The sequence below is a fragment of the Corvus moneduloides genome, chromosome 3 (genome assembly GCF_009650955.1).
Source record: "Corvus moneduloides isolate bCorMon1 chromosome 3, bCorMon1.pri, whole genome shotgun sequence".
NCBI lineage: Eukaryota > Metazoa > Chordata > Aves > Passeriformes > Corvidae > Corvus > Corvus moneduloides.
Genome location: NC_045478.1, coordinates 61,595,700 through 61,613,168, shown reverse-complemented (window position 1 = coordinate 61,613,168; position 17,469 = coordinate 61,595,700). Strand labels below are relative to the sequence as shown.

Genomic DNA, 17,469 nt, shown 5'->3' with positions numbered 1-17,469 from the left:
TTCAGATTTCCTGACATCTGTTATTAGCAGTATTAATTGTAAAAATCTGCAAAACCATGTTTTCTGTCAGCTCTTTTCCACTTTGTTTTCAAACACATGAAGTGAAACATAAATTTGTCTGCTGGGGGTTCATCCCTGTTCTCACCAGTGTCTCATGATCTCCAGTTTAGTACTGTCACTGCCTGTCATTAAAAGAAGGAAGGGGGTAAAGGAGGATATAGGGTGAAGTAAGACCTGAAACTGGAGATGTTTTGCTTTTTCTAGAACATCTCTCATGTAAATACATGTTGGCAATTGATATACAACTTCTATAAACCTGTTGAAAATCCTTTTTGAGCAGGCTGGTACAGGGAAATGTTTGAGGAAATATCAAGGAGAAGGTTTATGACTGAATTTTATAATTTACAATGATCTAATAATAAATTGGAAGCAAATAAAACAGCTGAAACTGGACCATAAACTTATTAAGCCAACAAGACAGTGATACCAATTAAAAAAAAAAAAGACTAAGAAGTGTGTCTTTTGCCCAGTTCTTTATCCCTTTGGTCTTAGCGCCTCCTGCTGGTTTGTTTGGGGCTTTTGGTTTTTGTTTTTTTTTTTCTCTCAGATGATGTCCCGTTATGTGCCCCCTCTCCTTCATTTCAGTTTTTAGAAAAGCCTTCCTTTTTTCAGTTGTGTTTCTCACATTTTTCTGTGAGAAATGTTTAAAGCCAGGAGAGCCAGCTACAGTCTGAGGGTGGGCACCTTGTTGTAGCACTGGATGATCATAGGGATATTTTGGTTGTTGGAATGTCTTGTATAGATCAAAAGTATGGGCTTGGTTTGGTTTTTGCAGTAAGGTACATGTATCTTGCTTGTAAGATTCTGGGGGAGGAGAAGGAAACAAAGCTGGCTTTGAGATGCCTATAGTCTGTACCCATGATGGAATCCATCCAGTCCTCTGCATTATAAAAAGTAAAATGTAGACAGCATCTGCATTGCATGGTAGTCACTGTTTTTTGATGCATTAAGCCGAATCACCCTACTTCTTTGCTACTTACATTAAGCCTTAGGGATTCTACTAACTTTTGTGTGAATGCATGCACTTGGAAGAGTTGCAGGTCTTGCTTATTTTTTCTGCCTTTAAATGGTGTGATGTTAATTTATCAGTGAAGTCAGTACATCTGCAAACTCTTTTTGAGTTGGAAATAAATGTTATTCTGCTCGTATTCACAGAGAGTACAGGGACAGTGAGGTTGCTTCCAGGAAGACATGTAAGGTGTGAAATAAGAGTCACCATTACTGTCCTTTGCCCCCTAGGATAAGTATGATGAGCTGCTGATGATCATTGGATCCAGGCGGAGTGATCTGAATCAGAATATGGCTCTTAAGAGGCAGTATGAGCGGGCTTTGCAGGACCTGGCTGACCTGGTAGAAACAGGCCAAGAAAAAATGGCTGGTGACCAGAAAATAATTGTTTCTTCTAAGGAAGAGGTTCAGTTGCTGCTTGAAAAACATAAGGTAAGAAACTGGGACATGTTTCAGGGCTACTAATGACTCGTTGTCACAGTTTAGCCCTGGTGGGAAACTAAGTACCACACAGCTGCTTCCTCACTTTCCTGTTCCTTTCGTGGGGAGAAGGAGGATGGGAAAGAAAAGGTAAGCCGTGTGGGTTGAGATACAAATACTAATACTAATAGCACTAATAATAATAATAATAATAAAAATAATAATTGAAATAGTGAATATAATTGTAAGGGAAAGGAGAGAGAGAAATAAACGCAAGAGAGATAAATAAGTGATGTACAACATAGTTGTTCACCAGCTCCCCCCACTTTATATACTGAACATGATGCTCTGTGGTATGGAATATCCCTTTGGCCAGTTCAGGTCAGCTGTCCCTGGCCTTGTTCCCCCGCCCCCCCCCCCCCCCCCGGCTCCTTGTGCACCTCCTCAATGGCTGAGCAAGGGAAACTGGAAAGTCATTGACTTGGGTTAAACACCACTCAGCAACAAACAAAACATCAGTGTGTCATCAACATTGTTCCCTTAGTAAAGCCAAAACACAGTGCTGTACCAGCTACTAAGAAGAAAATGAACTCTATCCCAGCCAAAACCAGGACACTTGTGAAGAGCAGGTTGCTAATCTACTGTTCCTAAGGATTTGGGAGCTTTTCAGAATGGTGGGCCAGACTGTATTTTAAGTTGGAGCCAATGAACTGTTCTGACAGACTGAGTTTCAAATGATTTGTTGAAGGTGAACCCAGGTAGATTGCATTTGCTCCCTTACTGTAATAACAAGTTCCTAGTATTGTCCTTTCAAGCTACATAGCAATTTCATCTACCACTCCATTTATTTTCAACAGAAATTTACATTTGGTAAAAGCACCCCCAAATATGACAAGTATTTCCCACATTTTCATTAGGCAGAAATTTTTGGGGGTGTTTATCTGATTTAAGCTGTTTTTGTTTATGGAATGAGGATCAGGATGGCATTTGAATGGAAAGAATGACTGACTCCTTTCTTTGAATAGACCATTGTCCTCTTTAAACTGTGTTGGACTTCATGAAATGTTGTGAAATGAAAGGTTTGCCTAATTCTATGTCTTTAGATACTTGATTTTACTGCTTATGCCTTAAAATGTTGTTTTAGTGGTAATGAATTGAGTAACAATTGCACTTTTTCTTTTCTATTCTCCCTCTCCCTCTCATCCAAATTTTTCAGGAATATTTTCAAGGGTTGGAGTCTCACATGATCCTGACAGAAACACTTTTTAGAAAGATGAGTAGCTTTGCCCTCTTGAAGGAAACTCAGTCACATTCAGAGATAATGACACATGCTTCAGCTGTATTAAAGCTGGCTCATAAACGAGGTGTGGAGCTGGAATACATTCTAGAGGTGAGAATTTCTGTGGTCTTTTCTGTACTTCCATTGTGATCAACCACCAGGATTTTCTGTGGTGTTGATTTCCTATGCTTGGACAGAATTGATGAGCATCAGTCCGTTTTGTCATACACACAAAGCACTGATAGACTACATGCAGTCTTTCTATTTAACTCTTGTGGTGGCACAAGGTTTGTTCCTCTAAGTTTAAAGAGCTTAGTTTTAGTTGGTAGAGAGAGCATGACAGTTTTATCCATGTATTCTAACCAAAAGTTGAGCTTGCCACAGAGATGGTGTGTTTTTACCAGTTTGCTGGACATTTGTATGGTTATTTCTGTACTTTTACAACCATATAACTGTAGGATTTCAGATCAAAAAAGAAAAGTAATAAAATTTCTAGCTACCCAGATTCACCGTATACATGGATAATTTGTGCTTGTAGACCTGGATGCATCTGGATGAAGATTACCAGGAACTCAGCAGACACCTGGAATCTGTTGAAGGAAACATCCCCACTGTTGGTTTGGTGGAAGAGACGGAGGACAGGCTTACAGACCGGATTACGCTTTTTCAGGTTGGTGCTTTGTAGACATTCTCTGCAGAAAAGAGGGGTTAAAGGCATCTCTGACTCTCATCTAGTCCAGCCTCCTACTTAAAGCAGTGTTGTCATGGGCTGGATCAGCAACAGCTTTGAAAACCTCAGAATATGGAGATCCCACAGCTGATGAGGAGAACAGTTGCGGTCCTGCACCACCACTACTATAAAAAGTTTTCTGTAATGCCCAGTCTGTATCATCAACTTTCAGCTTGTCACCAGTGTCCTTTTTATATTGTGTGGTACTACTGAGGAGCTATCATCTTTTTAATTCTGCTCCAAATAGCTGTAGGCATTTGTTAGACTGGCCCTTAGCCTGCTGTTTGTCTAAAGCAAGCACACTTCCTTCAGGCTCTTCGCAAAGGACATGTGCTCTAGGTCCCTAAAAAACTTAATAGTTTTACACCAGACCCTGATTACTTCCTTCTTCCTCAGCTCGGTGAGAGACAGGGTCAGAGCACAATCAAATGGAGTAGACGTGGCCTCATCAGCACCATCTAGATGAGGATAGTGAAATAACTTCCTTTGGTTGTGTTCAAACAACCTGCTATAGGCCAGTGCTGTGGCTTGCCTTATAAGCTGCCAGGTTAAATACACTACCAATTTCCTTCCTAACCTGTACTGAGAAACATGGCTAGTCAGCCCAGGGTGCAGAAGTTGCACTTCTTGAGCCTCCCAAGGTTTCTGCTGTCTCCACCCTCAAGTTCAGTAAAGTGTGTCTGGAATCAGTCTGCCATTTTTTGTCCCAGCCAGTCTTCCTATATTAGTGTAGTCCACAAATTTACTGAGGGAGTGCTGTCTGCCATGATCCATGCCATTAAGATGTTGAAGATATTTGGGATAAAATATCAACAATCTCTGGGGAACTCTGCCCATTGCAACATGCCAGCCAGGCATCAAGCCTTTGATCACTAGCCTTGATCACTAGCTGGTAATGCAGCTCATTTCCACCTGACAAAACAGTCCATTTATCCAGTCGGAACTCTCTCTGCTGCTAGGGGAGGGTCCTGTGGGAGATGGTGTCAAAGGTCATACTGAAGGCTGTCTGATCCACAGAGACAGTACTTTTGTCATAAAAGGCTGGCAGTGAGTTCAAGCTGAACACTCCAGATTACCTCTTGGTCCTTTTTGTCATTGAAAATGGAATCCAGGAGGATGTGCTCCATGATCTTTCTGGAGGCCGAGGTGAGGCTGAACAGCCTGTGGTTCCTCAAATTGCCTTCCTCCCCAAATGCAACAAGTAGTTTAAATACAGGTTTTCTGCCACATCCTGTTTTTTTGGTCTAGTGTTTTGTCTTTGTCTCCTTATACTAGAAACTTTAGTTGGGGATTTTTTGTTCTCTTGTTTTTTTTACAGAAAAATGTCTGTCAAATTTTTCTTGAAAATTGATTTTGTATTGTTATCTTTCTTGTTACTTTACCAGACAGCTTTCTGCTTTTCCAATGGTATGAGGACACTTAAGCAATCTGTTGTGTGGAGGGCGTTGTTTTGGTTTTGTTTGGTGCTAGGCATTGTTTGTGTTGGTCCTGACCCTAAATTAGTTTTCTTCTTTTGTTTTTCTTTTCAGTTACATAAATTAGGTTGTTCAAATCCAGATTCTTGTATTCTGATATGTCATAGATTTTATTATTTGGCCACATTTAGGTTAATAATCCATCATGATAAATTTTTTACTATCTTAGAATTTTTTTAAGCCACTGTCTCAGTTTTTTTTGTATATATGTTATATCTAAGTACGCACACAGACTCACACATCTACAAAGATAATTTTTTTAATCTATTAGAGCTCTACTTTTGTGAAAGAGGAAATAAGAGTGATAGGAAGTTCATGTACTCACTACATGACTGGTAGTTTTGTACCTTTTATATTCAGATTACTTTCATCAGAACTGAAAAATGGGAATGCATGTACATTTTACACTCAAACTTAAACCAATGTACCGATTTTTTTTAAATCCATACTGTTTGTGTAATGATAGTGGAATTTGGCAGGTATATCTGCCCACATGTACAAATTCTTCACCCATCCACAAATCACCATTTAAATTAAATCTGTCTCAGTTGCAGGTTCATTCTGGGTAATAGTATTAGCAGCCTTTACTTTTTCATTACCCTTTTTGCTTTCTTGTGCAATTAAAATTGGTCTCTGTGTTCAGGGATTTGGATGGATGGGGTGATGTTCTGTTTTGTAGCCAAGAGGAGCAGGAGGGTAGATCAGTAAAAGAGTGAGATGTCCAGAGAGCTGAAGATAGGCATTGAAAGGGCTGAAGAGGGAGCCACTGTTAATAATTTGATACTGGACATCTTTAACTTTCGTTGCAATAGATGGTAGGTTTTCAGCAGATGGTAAAGTAAGTTCTGGTATTTTAATCAATTTCTATCGGAAATGGTGTTACCCCACAGAGATTCTTTTCAAGTGTAAAATATCTACGTGGAGGAGGAATTCATCATAAGGAGGAACTAACAGACATTGACATGATTGGGTTTGTGGCAACATGTTCAGCTTTTGAGCAGAGTGCCTGCATGATGGTTCTCAGGGAGTTCTAGAGCCGGAGCAGAGGAAAAAATGACATGTGCTGTGTTGACATTGGATATGCTACAAAATTCAGCAAAAGGAAACTAAATGTTGAAGAAGTGTGGTAGCAGAGACCTGCAGTTATCTAACCATCTCCTCTGTCATTACAGCATCTGAGATCTAACCTGACTGAATACCAACCTAAATTATACCAAGTGCTAGATGATGGGAAGAGGCTCCTTTTTTCTGTCAGCTGCTCAGAACTCGAAGGTCTACTGAACCAACTGGGAGAACGCTGGTTAAGTAACACCAGCAAAGTCACCAAGGAACTTCACAGGCTGGAGACAATACTGAAGCACTGGACAAGGTAATGCTGATGTAATGGGCAATATAAAGTTCTTCACCTGTGCTGTTCAGGTTGAAGCCATTCTGGACCCAGAACTATTAGATACAACATTGAAAAGAAAGTACTTCGAGAGGTATGTCATAGTTTGACTGCTCTTGACTGCTCCGTAGAAGTGCTGTTGTACTCTCTCATTTGTAATAAAAAATGTAGCAGATAGGAGTTGGTGTGAGGAAATTAGAAAATACTTTTTTTAGATTATTAATTCAGAAGCCCTGTGTGCATACAAGTTGATAAGAAAAGTTGTGTGCTTGCTGGGTAACATAAGTAGACTCAGCATGTTCTAGTGGATGCATTGCAGCTTCTGGGTTCTTGTGGGTCTCTGTGTGTCATTGCATATATGGAAGGGAGCTTTTGCTACCTTTACTAATGTTCATATGCTACTTTTGAAATTATCTAATTGGTGTAAAAGTTTTGTGAATCCCTGGCTTATGTGTGGACACTCTAATTCTGTTACCTCATTAGTCACTTGGCATGTGAAATTATATGGAGATGGTTTATGAAAAAAAAAGTTAAGTTTCTGGTCTGAGATAATTTTTGGTAAAGATTTAGGAAGACTGAGCCTTCTAATGGAAATTAAGTCTGTTTATGTGCATTGGGTGGGGTTACAGCTTGTCCAAAGAGGTTTGTGACCTATTTACTGTCCTTCATTAAACCTTTTTTATAAAGGCAAAATGAAGGCTCTGTTAGAAATTGTGAGCATAGTGGCTAAAACAGGAGCTTCCTGATACTGTGCCTGCCCGTAAAATTAAATTACATTTTTCTGAAATTTGGTAAAGAAAAAGTTTTTATTTTTATTTCAAATCTGGCATTCAGTATCTTCCTCTAACATATGGAGGAAAGACCGCTCAGTTGGAAGCAAGAAGTGGCAATGACTGTTTTAGTCTTGTTCAAACATCTTCCCAGGTATCAGAGTGAATCAAATGAATTGACACAGTGGTTACAGTCTGCAAAGGAGCAACTTGAGTTTTGGAGCCAGCAGTCTTTGACAGTTCCTCAGGAACTAGAAACAGTTCGAGACCACTTGAACTCCTTTCTGGTAAGTTGTTCACGGACCTGGGACACTCATTTCTCTCTAATTACAAATAAACAGTTGTTTAATCAGATGGTTATACTTTTTCTCATCATTGATGAGTATGTAGGTAAGCTGTTCCTCAAAATGGTGGTGTGTATGGACATTAAGCACTTCTTTGCTATATGCAAGGTTTGTAAATCTTGACGATTCTGAAAACAGAAAATAGTTTTATGACTGAACAACATTTTTATCCTTGCTTAGCCTGAAGTATAGATGATGAATACTAATAGAAAGTACATACTTTAGAGGGAAAGGAGGATATTCTTAGCGTTCTGAGGCAAAACTCTAAGTAAAATAAAAAAGTACTTCATTATTTCCACAAAAAATGGTTCTGCTTACAGGACTTTTCAAAAGAAGTGGATGCTAAATCATCACAGAAGTCTTCTGTCCTGAGTACTGGGAACCAGCTCCTCAGGCTTAAGAAAGTAGATACAGCTGCATTGCGTGCAGGATTATCCCACATTGAAACCCAGTGGACAGAGCTGCTCACACAAATCCCATCAGTACAGGAGAAGTTGCACCAGGTAAGAAAGCCAGGGATGGCCTTTGATATTCCAGAAAACTCAGACTGTACAGTTGGCACTGCCTAGTTGCTTCCTTTCTCAGTTTGTCCATGTGAGGAAAGATAGGAAAAAAGTCATTCCTGTTTTATTGTGGGAATACCTATCACTGTTAATTTCAGACTTTCATAGTTATATTGGTTAAATTTTAACCAAAGAACATGTACACATGAGGGTTTTTTCAACATGTTGGTATGCTTTCTGGAAAAAGGGAATTCACATCCTTGTGCCTTCTCAGGTTTGGATAGTGGTTTTGTTCAAATTGAATAGGTTAGGTTCACGTCTGTGAAAGACAAAATAGATGTAAAACCATTGTTCATGATTTCTGTTAGTATGTGGAGGAGCAGGAGGCTTTTGGTTGTGCAGTTTTGGGGTTTTAGTGCTATAATACTGAAGTTAGAATTATGCTGGTTGAAAAGTTGACTTAGTTTTCGCTTACTAGGAGGTTATCAGTGTATTGCTTCAGTTTATATCTTAGAATGCTCTCGGAGTTAGTAACAACGTGATTTAGGGGGAGAGAGGAAGAGTAACAAATGTTAACTGAGTCTGTGATACTAAACAAAGCAATGTCATTCAGTAGTTCTTGGAATTGTCTTGTAATACAAAATATATTATGTCTACCTAAAAATGTCATAGAACACATTCCTGAGTAACTAAATACAGGCAAGCAGTACTGTATCAAATATGAAACTGTGTTAATGCAAAGCAAGGAATTCTTATCCATTTTCTTCACAACATGATTCTCTTATCTCAACAGCTCCAGATGGACAAAATTCCTTCTCGCCATGCCATCACTGAAGTTATGAGCTGGATTTCACTGATGGAAAATGTAATTCAGCAGGATGAAGAAAATATAAAAAATGTAGTAGGACAGAAAGCAATTCAGGATTACGTCCAGAAGTACAAGGTACTAAGTGGCAATATTATTAGTTTTCCATTTGAATTATCCCCTTTATTACTACAGTTAAATATCTATACATTTGTAAGATATAAGTGATCTAGGGAAAAAAAAACCACCAACTTTGTGGAGTGGTTGGAATTGTACACAAGTTAGAACTGGGCAATCTTTGATACTGTGGAAAAGAAGCCAAAACTGCTTTTACTCTGCTGTTTACTTATGGCAGGAATATAATTTTTAATATGCTTACCTTAATTTCCAGGAAAATCCAAAGCAATATGCACATTATTAAACGTTTTTAGATTTGCCAGAGTGGGGGCAGCACTCCAGGTAAGGTCTTGCAAGAGCAGAGCAAAGGGGCAGATTCACCTCCCTTTAACTGCTGGTCACTCCTCTTTTGATGCAGCCCATGATGCAATTGGCCTTCTGGGCTGCGAGCTTACATTGTTGGCTTATGTCCAGCTTTTTTCATCCATGACAACCCCCAAATCCTTCTCTGCAGGGCTGCTTTCAATGAGTTCATCTCCCCAGCCCAGGTGCAGCACCTTGCACTTGGACTTGCTGAACTTCATTATGTTCTCGTGGGTCTCTTGAGGATATCACGTGAGGATACTCTTGATGTCACTGTGTTACTGACAAAGATATTAAAGAGCACTGGTCCCAAAATAGAGCCCTGAGGGACACCACTCATCACCAGCCTCCCCCGGACACAGAGCCATTGACTACAGCCCTCTGGCTGCATCTATCCAGCCAAACCCTTTTCCAGAGAATAATCCACCCTTCAAACCCATGTCTCTCTAATTTGGAGATAAGGATGTTGTTTGGGACTGTGTCAAAAGCCTTACAGAACTCTAGGTAGATGGCGTCAGTCAGTCTTCTCTTGCTGACTGGTGCAGTCATTCCATAGAAGGCCACCAGACTGGTCAGGCACAATCTGCCCTTAGTAAAGCTGTTCTGGCCATCTTGGACCACCTCCTTGGCTTGTATGTGCCTTAAAATTGCTTTCATGAGGATCTGTTCCATGATCTTCCCAGACACAGAAGTGAGCCTAACTAGTCTATAGTTCCCCAGATCTTCCTCTCTTCCCTTTGTAAAGATAGGAACAATGTTTCCACTTTTCCAGTCATTGGGTAATTTGCCTGACCTCCATGACTTTTGAAATATGATGGAAAGTGGTTTGACAACAAAATTAGTCAGCTCCCTCAGGACCCTGGAATGCATTTCATCAGGTCCCATAGACTTGTGCCTATTCAGCTTCATCAAGTGGTGCTGAACCTGCTCTTTGCTTACAGTGGGGGGGACTTGTTTTCTAGTTCCTGGTCAATTGTGAAAAAGCCCTTTTAGTTGCATTGTGATAAAGGTGTAGCTGGTGAACATTCTTCCTCTGTTTTGCAGGAAGGTGAGAAATTATGGTATTTATGTGCTGCTTTGTTTATTCCGTTGTTTTTTTTCCTAGGGTTTCAAGATAGATTTAAACTGCAAACAGTTGACTGTCGACTTTGTGAACCAATCAGTGCTACAAATCAGCAGCCAGGATGTTGAAAGTAAACGCAGTGACAAAACTGATTTTGCAGAACAGCTCGGAGCAATGAACAGACGTTGGCAGATCCTGCAAGGCCTGATAACAGAAAAGGTAAAGGAAAAAACCTAACTGCTCTGGGGTGAACTTTCAAAATGCATAGAACAATAAGGTTATAATGGTTGGAAGCCTCTGCAGGTCATCTAGGTCAATCTCCTACTCAAACAGAGCTGGCTTTACAGTTAGATCAGATTGCACAGGGACTTGGTTGTCTGAGTTTTGAAAATCTCCAAGGAGAGATCCCACAACCTCTTCTGGACAGCTCATTCATGCTTAACCACTCTGGTGGGGGACAGGTTTTTGTCTTGTTCCCAATCAGAATTTCCCGTGTTGCAACTTGTGACTGTTATATCTTCTCCTTTTACTGTGTATCTTCCAGAATAGTCCACCTCCATCTTCCCCATGCCTCCCTATAAGGAGCAGACAGCACAGTGAGATGATTCCTTTGCCCTCTTCTTCCCAAGCTGAATGAAGCCAGAGTTCTTATTATTAATTCTATTAAAAATAGTAGATATATTTAAATTTGAATGTCTATACTGTTTTTAAATTCTGAAAGCACTGAATTCCAAGAAGGCTCTACTTTGCATTGGTCTTCACTGATTTAATTGACCCAACAATAAATCTAATTGTATGAGAAAGTATATAGTCATTTGTCTTTGCAGATCCAGCTCTTGGAAAGTCTGCAAGAATCCTGGACAGAATATGAAAATAATGTGCAGTGCCTAAAAAGTTGGTTTGAAACCCAAGAGAGGAAGCTGAAACAGCAACAAAAGATTGGAGACCAGGCTTCAGTGCAGAATGCTTTGAAAGACTGTCAGGTAATGTCTGTTTATAAATAACAGTGCACTCTTTCCAAAAGTTAGAAACAAAACTTGATAAATCCATGTGAAATCTTCATATTGGTGAGTTCAGTGACTGAACTCCTCTTGACTTCAGAAAGAGAGAGATTTCATTCCTAAGATGCAAGCAATAAAATAAGAAGGAGCAATAATGTCTCGAAGTTGCTTAAAACCAACCAAAGTAATCATTATTTTTACACTGGACATTTCAAAGCATGCCAGGCATACTGAACTAGAAGACCATCAAAAGAATATGTTGTCATATCTGTTAAGCCAGTCTTATGGGGTTTTTCTGCCTTTTCACTATCTTTCCTCCATCCCCCACTTTTTTCCATTCTTTTTCCACCTAATATGTTCCCCCTGACTATTCAGAGAAAAATGCTAGAATCCAAAGAGGTTTCATGCTTTCATTCAGAAAGTTGGGAATCGTTTTTTTTGTTGGAGTTTTTTTCAAATATTTAATTATCCAGAAAAGGAAAGACAATTATGATTATAATGGGCAGAGATGAGATGAGGCGAAGTGCAGCTATACGTAATGCATGTAAGTTCAAAACCACCACAGTTTTTCACATGAAATTCATGTAAGGACTGCACAGCAGTGAACAGGGTATCACAGTTGTCTCTGAATGTCTTACTCAGAGTAGCATATATTTAAATAGTAAGAAGCTGACTTCTGGAGCTGTCAGGCCAGAGTTAAAGCTTACATCTGTATAGGCAGAACAGATACTTTTGAATTTATAGACAAGGCCTCTACACAGTATCAGGCATCACATAATTTTTGTTCAAAAGTATTTTGTCCTACTAGATACCGTATAATAAATTTCACACCAGATCAAATTAAAACTCTTTCAGGCCAACTGAATGCATAAAATCTTGGTGTTCTCATCCCCATAAAAGGGAATGAGAAAGTGTATTTATATTTATGTGGCTGTCCTTCCTGCATGAACTTAATTAATGGGACAAATATAGTCTAGCATTCATCTCTTCACAAAGAGAACAACTGGAAATTTATTTAAATGAAATGTATAAAAGAATTTGCTCTTTATTCACCAGTGTATTAAACCCATCTTTGTTTCTGTAAAGGCAAATAGGGTGGTTAGGAGAGATATGTTAGAGGTCAAATTTTTTTCTGAAATTGTTGACCTAAGTTTTCAAACTGTCTGGAGTGTTTAGTTTTAATTCAGGTATCTTTATGGTTTCAGCACAATAAACCCATACAACTGAAGCAAGGGTAATTTAACATAGCCTGACATAATCAGCAGTCTGTGCTTGGCTGGAGTACAAAGCTGAATCTGATTTATCACTTTTTTGGTTCCTTTTGGTCAGGGAAGTTAGCAAATACACTTGAGGAGTTAGTTATGAATGGCAAGACTTTGATCAGCAGAGAAACAAATTGTTTAAGAAATAGCTGTGTCAGACACTCCCAGATATCTGGTTCAACTAGTACAAAAGCTGGAGTTTACTTATTAACCAATGTTAGTTGCTGCTTAGTGTCATATTAATAAGTGAAGTCAACCATTTTTTCCTGTCATAGGTTAGAAATAATAATGCATCTTTAATTAAGTTATGAGTTTTAAATTATAAATAAAAAAGCCCTTTTCAAAGAGAGCTAGAAATACTTGCTGTTCTTGGTGTTTCAAACTTTTGCCTGTCTTACGTTCTGAATTTTGGAGCAACCTTGTGTAAAGTTAAATGACTTTTTTTAGTGCAAAAATCCACTTTTTGGAAAGTCAGATTTATTACATTCAACTTAGGAGTGTTTGTGGTGTTGTCAGCTGTTTAAAAAATGACCTATTGCTCTGGCTGTGTCTTGGAACAAGGTCATGGCTAGATGTTTGAAGAAAAGTGAAATAAAACAGAAAAAAAGACTGAGAATACATAGTGCAGCAAAAATGCTCTCACAAATATGTATGTAGACAAAAGTGTGTTGTATTTGTGCAGGGTTAAATTCTGTTAATAAGAAGTGTTTGCAGGACCGCAGAATTTTGCTCCAAATACTTTCCCAGCGACCTAAAATGTAAAGTCTCTTATGGCAATGGTTCACTTGTTGTGTTTTGGGATTCACAGGGAGTGAAATTTACTGGAAGATACGGGGTTTCAAGTTGACCAGAGTTCTGTTGTATTCTTTTCTTTCTCTGTTGATCTGTTTCTCTCAGTAAGAAGAGGCTTGCAGAAAATTACAAAATAACCTGAGATCACATGGAGTACTAGTTAGTGTAGGGGTAACACAAGGTTGCTCTCACCTTACAGTCTGCTTTCTGTATGGTACTGGCAAATAAACACAAAGCTGTGCTGGCCTGAAGCCTACAAGCCTACAAGCCACTTTCCCACTCTGCTCAAACTCAGTGTTTGTGCTGCGTGAAGCCCCAGAGCTTTCATATGCGTCAGAGCACTGCAGGACTTTCTTGGCCCTCCCTGCACCATGCTATGAAATTATATAGGTAGTTTCCTGGCTAGGAATGGCTATTTTTAATGGAATTTTTTTACTCTTACAAGAGAGCAAAAGATTATACAGAAGTTTTATGTAGAGGACGTGCTTCTATTTAAATCAACAACAAACTACTAGACTTTAAAGGGAACATAAAATATTCAGTGAAATTGCTGATGAGTTGTGAATCCCTTCGGAATAAAAAGTCAAAGCATGCCAGCACCTCTCCTGTTTTTTAAACTAAGGAGCTTATGGGCATCTTTTATATATCAAGGTATTATTTAGCCAATTAAACAAGCAAAAATACTCAGGCATCTTCTTTTTTTTTTTTTTTCTTTTTTTTTTTTTCTTTTTTTTTTTTCTCCAGGAATTAGAGGAATCAATAAGAACAAAGGAAAAAGAAGTCGAAAATGTAGAACAGAGTGGTCTTTCTTTGGTACAGAACAAGAATGAAGAAGTCTCTTCTGCTGTTATGAAAACACTGCAAGAAATTAACCATTCCTGGGCCAATTTGGATCACATGGTAAAAGAATCATTAAGCAGAAAATTTCAGCTCCAGGAACAAGGCATGGAGGAGAGGGAGAATTAGCAGTTGCAGCTAGTGGATTTCTTCTGTGTTGTTGGGGAAGAGATTCTAAATCATGTCCCTCTTTCAGTCTCTCTAGCCATCAATTCCCAAGTTTGTGTGTTCATTCCACATAAAATGGGTATAATATTTCTTGTTTCAAGGATGCTTTTAGTCACTGTAATTGAAACTGTTTAGATGCTTTCTGATATTGAGTGTAAAGGTGCCAAATTAACTTCTCAAGCCCACAGGTCTCACAGAACAAGGAAGAGATCAGCATTCATTTTCAGCATTCAAAGTTTGGTCAACATCAGTCTGCCTTCTCAGGAGAAATGCAGTATGTTAGTGCTAGCCTCTCTGCTGACTTCCATAAGCTGATTTCCCTGTCTTAGGGATATGTGTAGTCTCAAGGAATTTCTCTTGATCCTGTTTTGGACCAAAGTAAAATGAATCTTGACATCTTTACGGTCCCTTCCATCCAACCTTTATAAAATCAAGCAGAACTTTGTGCTGTTCCCAGTGTAAGCATAGTTGATGGTTGGACAAAATCTTCATTCTTCAATAGGTTTAAGATTAGGCATGTAGGACAAGAAGCATATGAGATCCCAAGGAAGAAAATAATTTAAACAAATCCCAAATAGCTTGAATGCTTTTAATTTACTTTTGTGTTTATTCCTCCCTCCTCCCAGGTTAGCCAACTGAAGATATTGTTGCAATCGGTTCTTGATCAGTGGAGCATTTACAAAGTGGCTTATGAAGAACTGAACAGTTACCTGACAGAAGCCAGATATTCTTTGTCCCGTTTTTATCTTCTCACTGGTTCTTTGGAAGCTGTGAAAGCCCAAGTTGATAAACTTCAGGTGAAAAGAGTTGATTTTGTCTGAAACTGCACAGATGCAGATGGCTGTACATTTTGGTTCATAAGAAGTGGAAGTACAGACATACTGGCACATTAAAATCACATGACATTAAGAGAGCATATTATAAATGAGCCATTGCATTTTTCATTTTGCAGAAAAATAAATTTGGGATAGTTGTTTCCTTTTAGGTTTTTGATGCTGTTCTTTATAATTTTGAGCCATACTATCAAATGTTTACAAGTTTTTAAGTCATGCTAATGGCCATTAAAACTAAAGTTTCTGATGCTACTTCATCAGGCTTCGGAGTTACAGGCACATGCTGAGATCACATTTTTAGCCCCCTCCAACCTCGCAGTAGATTGATGATCAAAAAAATAATGTTCCAGTAGCTGAGATACTCACATGTTCAAGTAATTTACCTCTGTAAAAAAAGCATGAAATACAAAGTGATTCCTTTTATAAAATTATAAATTAATATTAACGGAAATACATTAATTAAATAAAAATATTCCAATTATTGTTCTATTACATAGAAAGACCTTTTATTTCAACCAAAATTTTAATCTTTGAAATCAAAAATAATTATACAGACATTTCCAGATGCCCAAAGTAAAAGAACTTCTGTTGTTCTTACTCTGTTCTTCTGTTAGTATTTACCAGAAAATTTAGATTTACATTATAATTTAAATAGTTTTGTGATTTGAAGTCCAGAAATATATAAAGCCAAATTATCTAAGCATAGACAGCACTTCTAAAACCAAGATTTAAAGACACTCTAATCATGGACCTTACAGCTATTCTTCTAAGTTTTAATTTTTTTGCACATTAAAGAGAAGGAGTCAGTAAAACAATAGGTGCAGAAAATTGCTTTTTTGCTGATTGTGAATATAAACTCAGCCTGAGATTTACTGGGCTGTTCAAACTGCAATAACATGCATTAAAAATATTTAAGTTTAAATTAAAGGACAAAAGAGCATTTTCACTGAGCCACAGAGTGGGTAAGGTTGGAGGGGCCACAGTGGATCATCTGGCCCAACCTCCCTGCTCAGGCAGGGTTGTCAGGAGCACATGGCGCAGGATTGTGTCCAGAGGGTTCTTGAATGTCTCCAGTGAGGGAGACTCCACAGCCTCTCTGGGCAACCTGTTCCAGTGTACGGTCACGTGCACAGTAAGGAAATTCTTCCTTGTGTCCTGGTGGAATTTCCTATGCATCAGTTTCTGCCCATTGCCTCTTGTCCCATTGCTGGGCACCACCAGAAGAGCCTGGCTCCATTTTCTTGGCACTCCCTCCTGCCTTTAGATATTTCTGTACAATAGTGAGGTCTCCTCTCAGTTATCTGTTCTTGAAGCTGATCAGGCCCAGCTCCCTCAGCCTTTCCTCATAAGAGAGGTCATCAGCCTCACTCCCCTCCGCTGGACAAAGCACACTTCCCAGAATGTCATAGGTTAGCAAGCCAAACCAAACTACACTGACACAAACCACTAGACTGACAGACATACATCAGGATGGTAACTGAAAGAGCAAGAACCTTATTTTCAGAATATGGCTTGCTTTATGTTATTACTTTTTCATCTTGTTCTGAACAGGAAAATGTTATATAGCTAGTTTTCTTCCATCTGTTAATTTTTTAAGTCTGAATCAGTCCATGTGCTTACTCATTCTGTACAAAAGTACTTGTTTAGAATAATTTCTTTTACAGTATTTTTACATTTTGCAAAAATACAAGATTAGAATTTACTTTTTGCTAAATTTTATATAAAATCAAATTATCCAAGAACAATATTTATATTAAACAACCTTCTATTTATATGAAACACATGAAATCAAGTTTTCATTCATAATCTAATGCAATTGATACATGCTATTTTGAAATGTTTCTACATCATGGAACATTAATAACTCATGGTTTTGTTCTGTTATTATTCTACTTTAGAGCCTACAAGATCAATTGGAAAAACAAGAGAGCAGCTTACAGAAATTTGGTTCTGTGACAAATGAATTGTTGAAAGAATGTCACCCACCTGTGACTGAAACACTTACCAACACTTTGAAAGAAGTGAATATGAGGTAGAAAATGTCTGTGTTAAACTTTCATTTCAGTAGCAAATCTGTATTTATCCACTACCCAGTTTTCCATTATCTCTATTTTTCTTATATTTTATTATTTTAAGTTCCTGAGGTCATGAGGGGTTTGTTGGAACAGGGCACTATTATTCCTTTTGCCAAGGACTGGAGTAAAACTCTCATTTACTGTTAACCATAAAAGAAATACCTTCTCCAATGAGCA

At 38.5% G+C, this 17,469-nt stretch overlaps 1 protein-coding gene across 22 annotated transcripts in view; it reads left to right on the top strand.

The window, feature by feature from the left end:
- The window catches only part of SYNE1 (spectrin repeat containing nuclear envelope protein 1), a 295,197-nt gene that overhangs the window by 222,970 nt on the left and 54,758 nt on the right, over positions 1-17,469 (top strand). For all 22 annotated transcript variants that reach the window (XM_032101881.1, XM_032101882.1, XM_032101866.1 and 19 more), the window contains 12 exons: positions 1,300-1,500; positions 2,705-2,878; positions 3,306-3,437; positions 6,145-6,341; positions 7,284-7,416; positions 7,794-7,976; positions 8,770-8,919; positions 10,367-10,543; positions 11,152-11,307; positions 14,124-14,279; positions 15,011-15,181; positions 17,116-17,249. In XM_032101881.1, the coding sequence (XP_031957772.1) occupies positions 1,300-1,500; positions 2,705-2,878; positions 3,306-3,437; positions 6,145-6,341; positions 7,284-7,416; positions 7,794-7,976; positions 8,770-8,919; positions 10,367-10,543; positions 11,152-11,307; positions 14,124-14,279; positions 15,011-15,181; positions 17,116-17,249 (1,964 nt within the window). The remainder of the gene's footprint in view (positions 1-1,299; positions 1,501-2,704; positions 2,879-3,305; positions 3,438-6,144; positions 6,342-7,283; positions 7,417-7,793; positions 7,977-8,769; positions 8,920-10,366; positions 10,544-11,151; positions 11,308-14,123; positions 14,280-15,010; positions 15,182-17,115; positions 17,250-17,469) is intronic.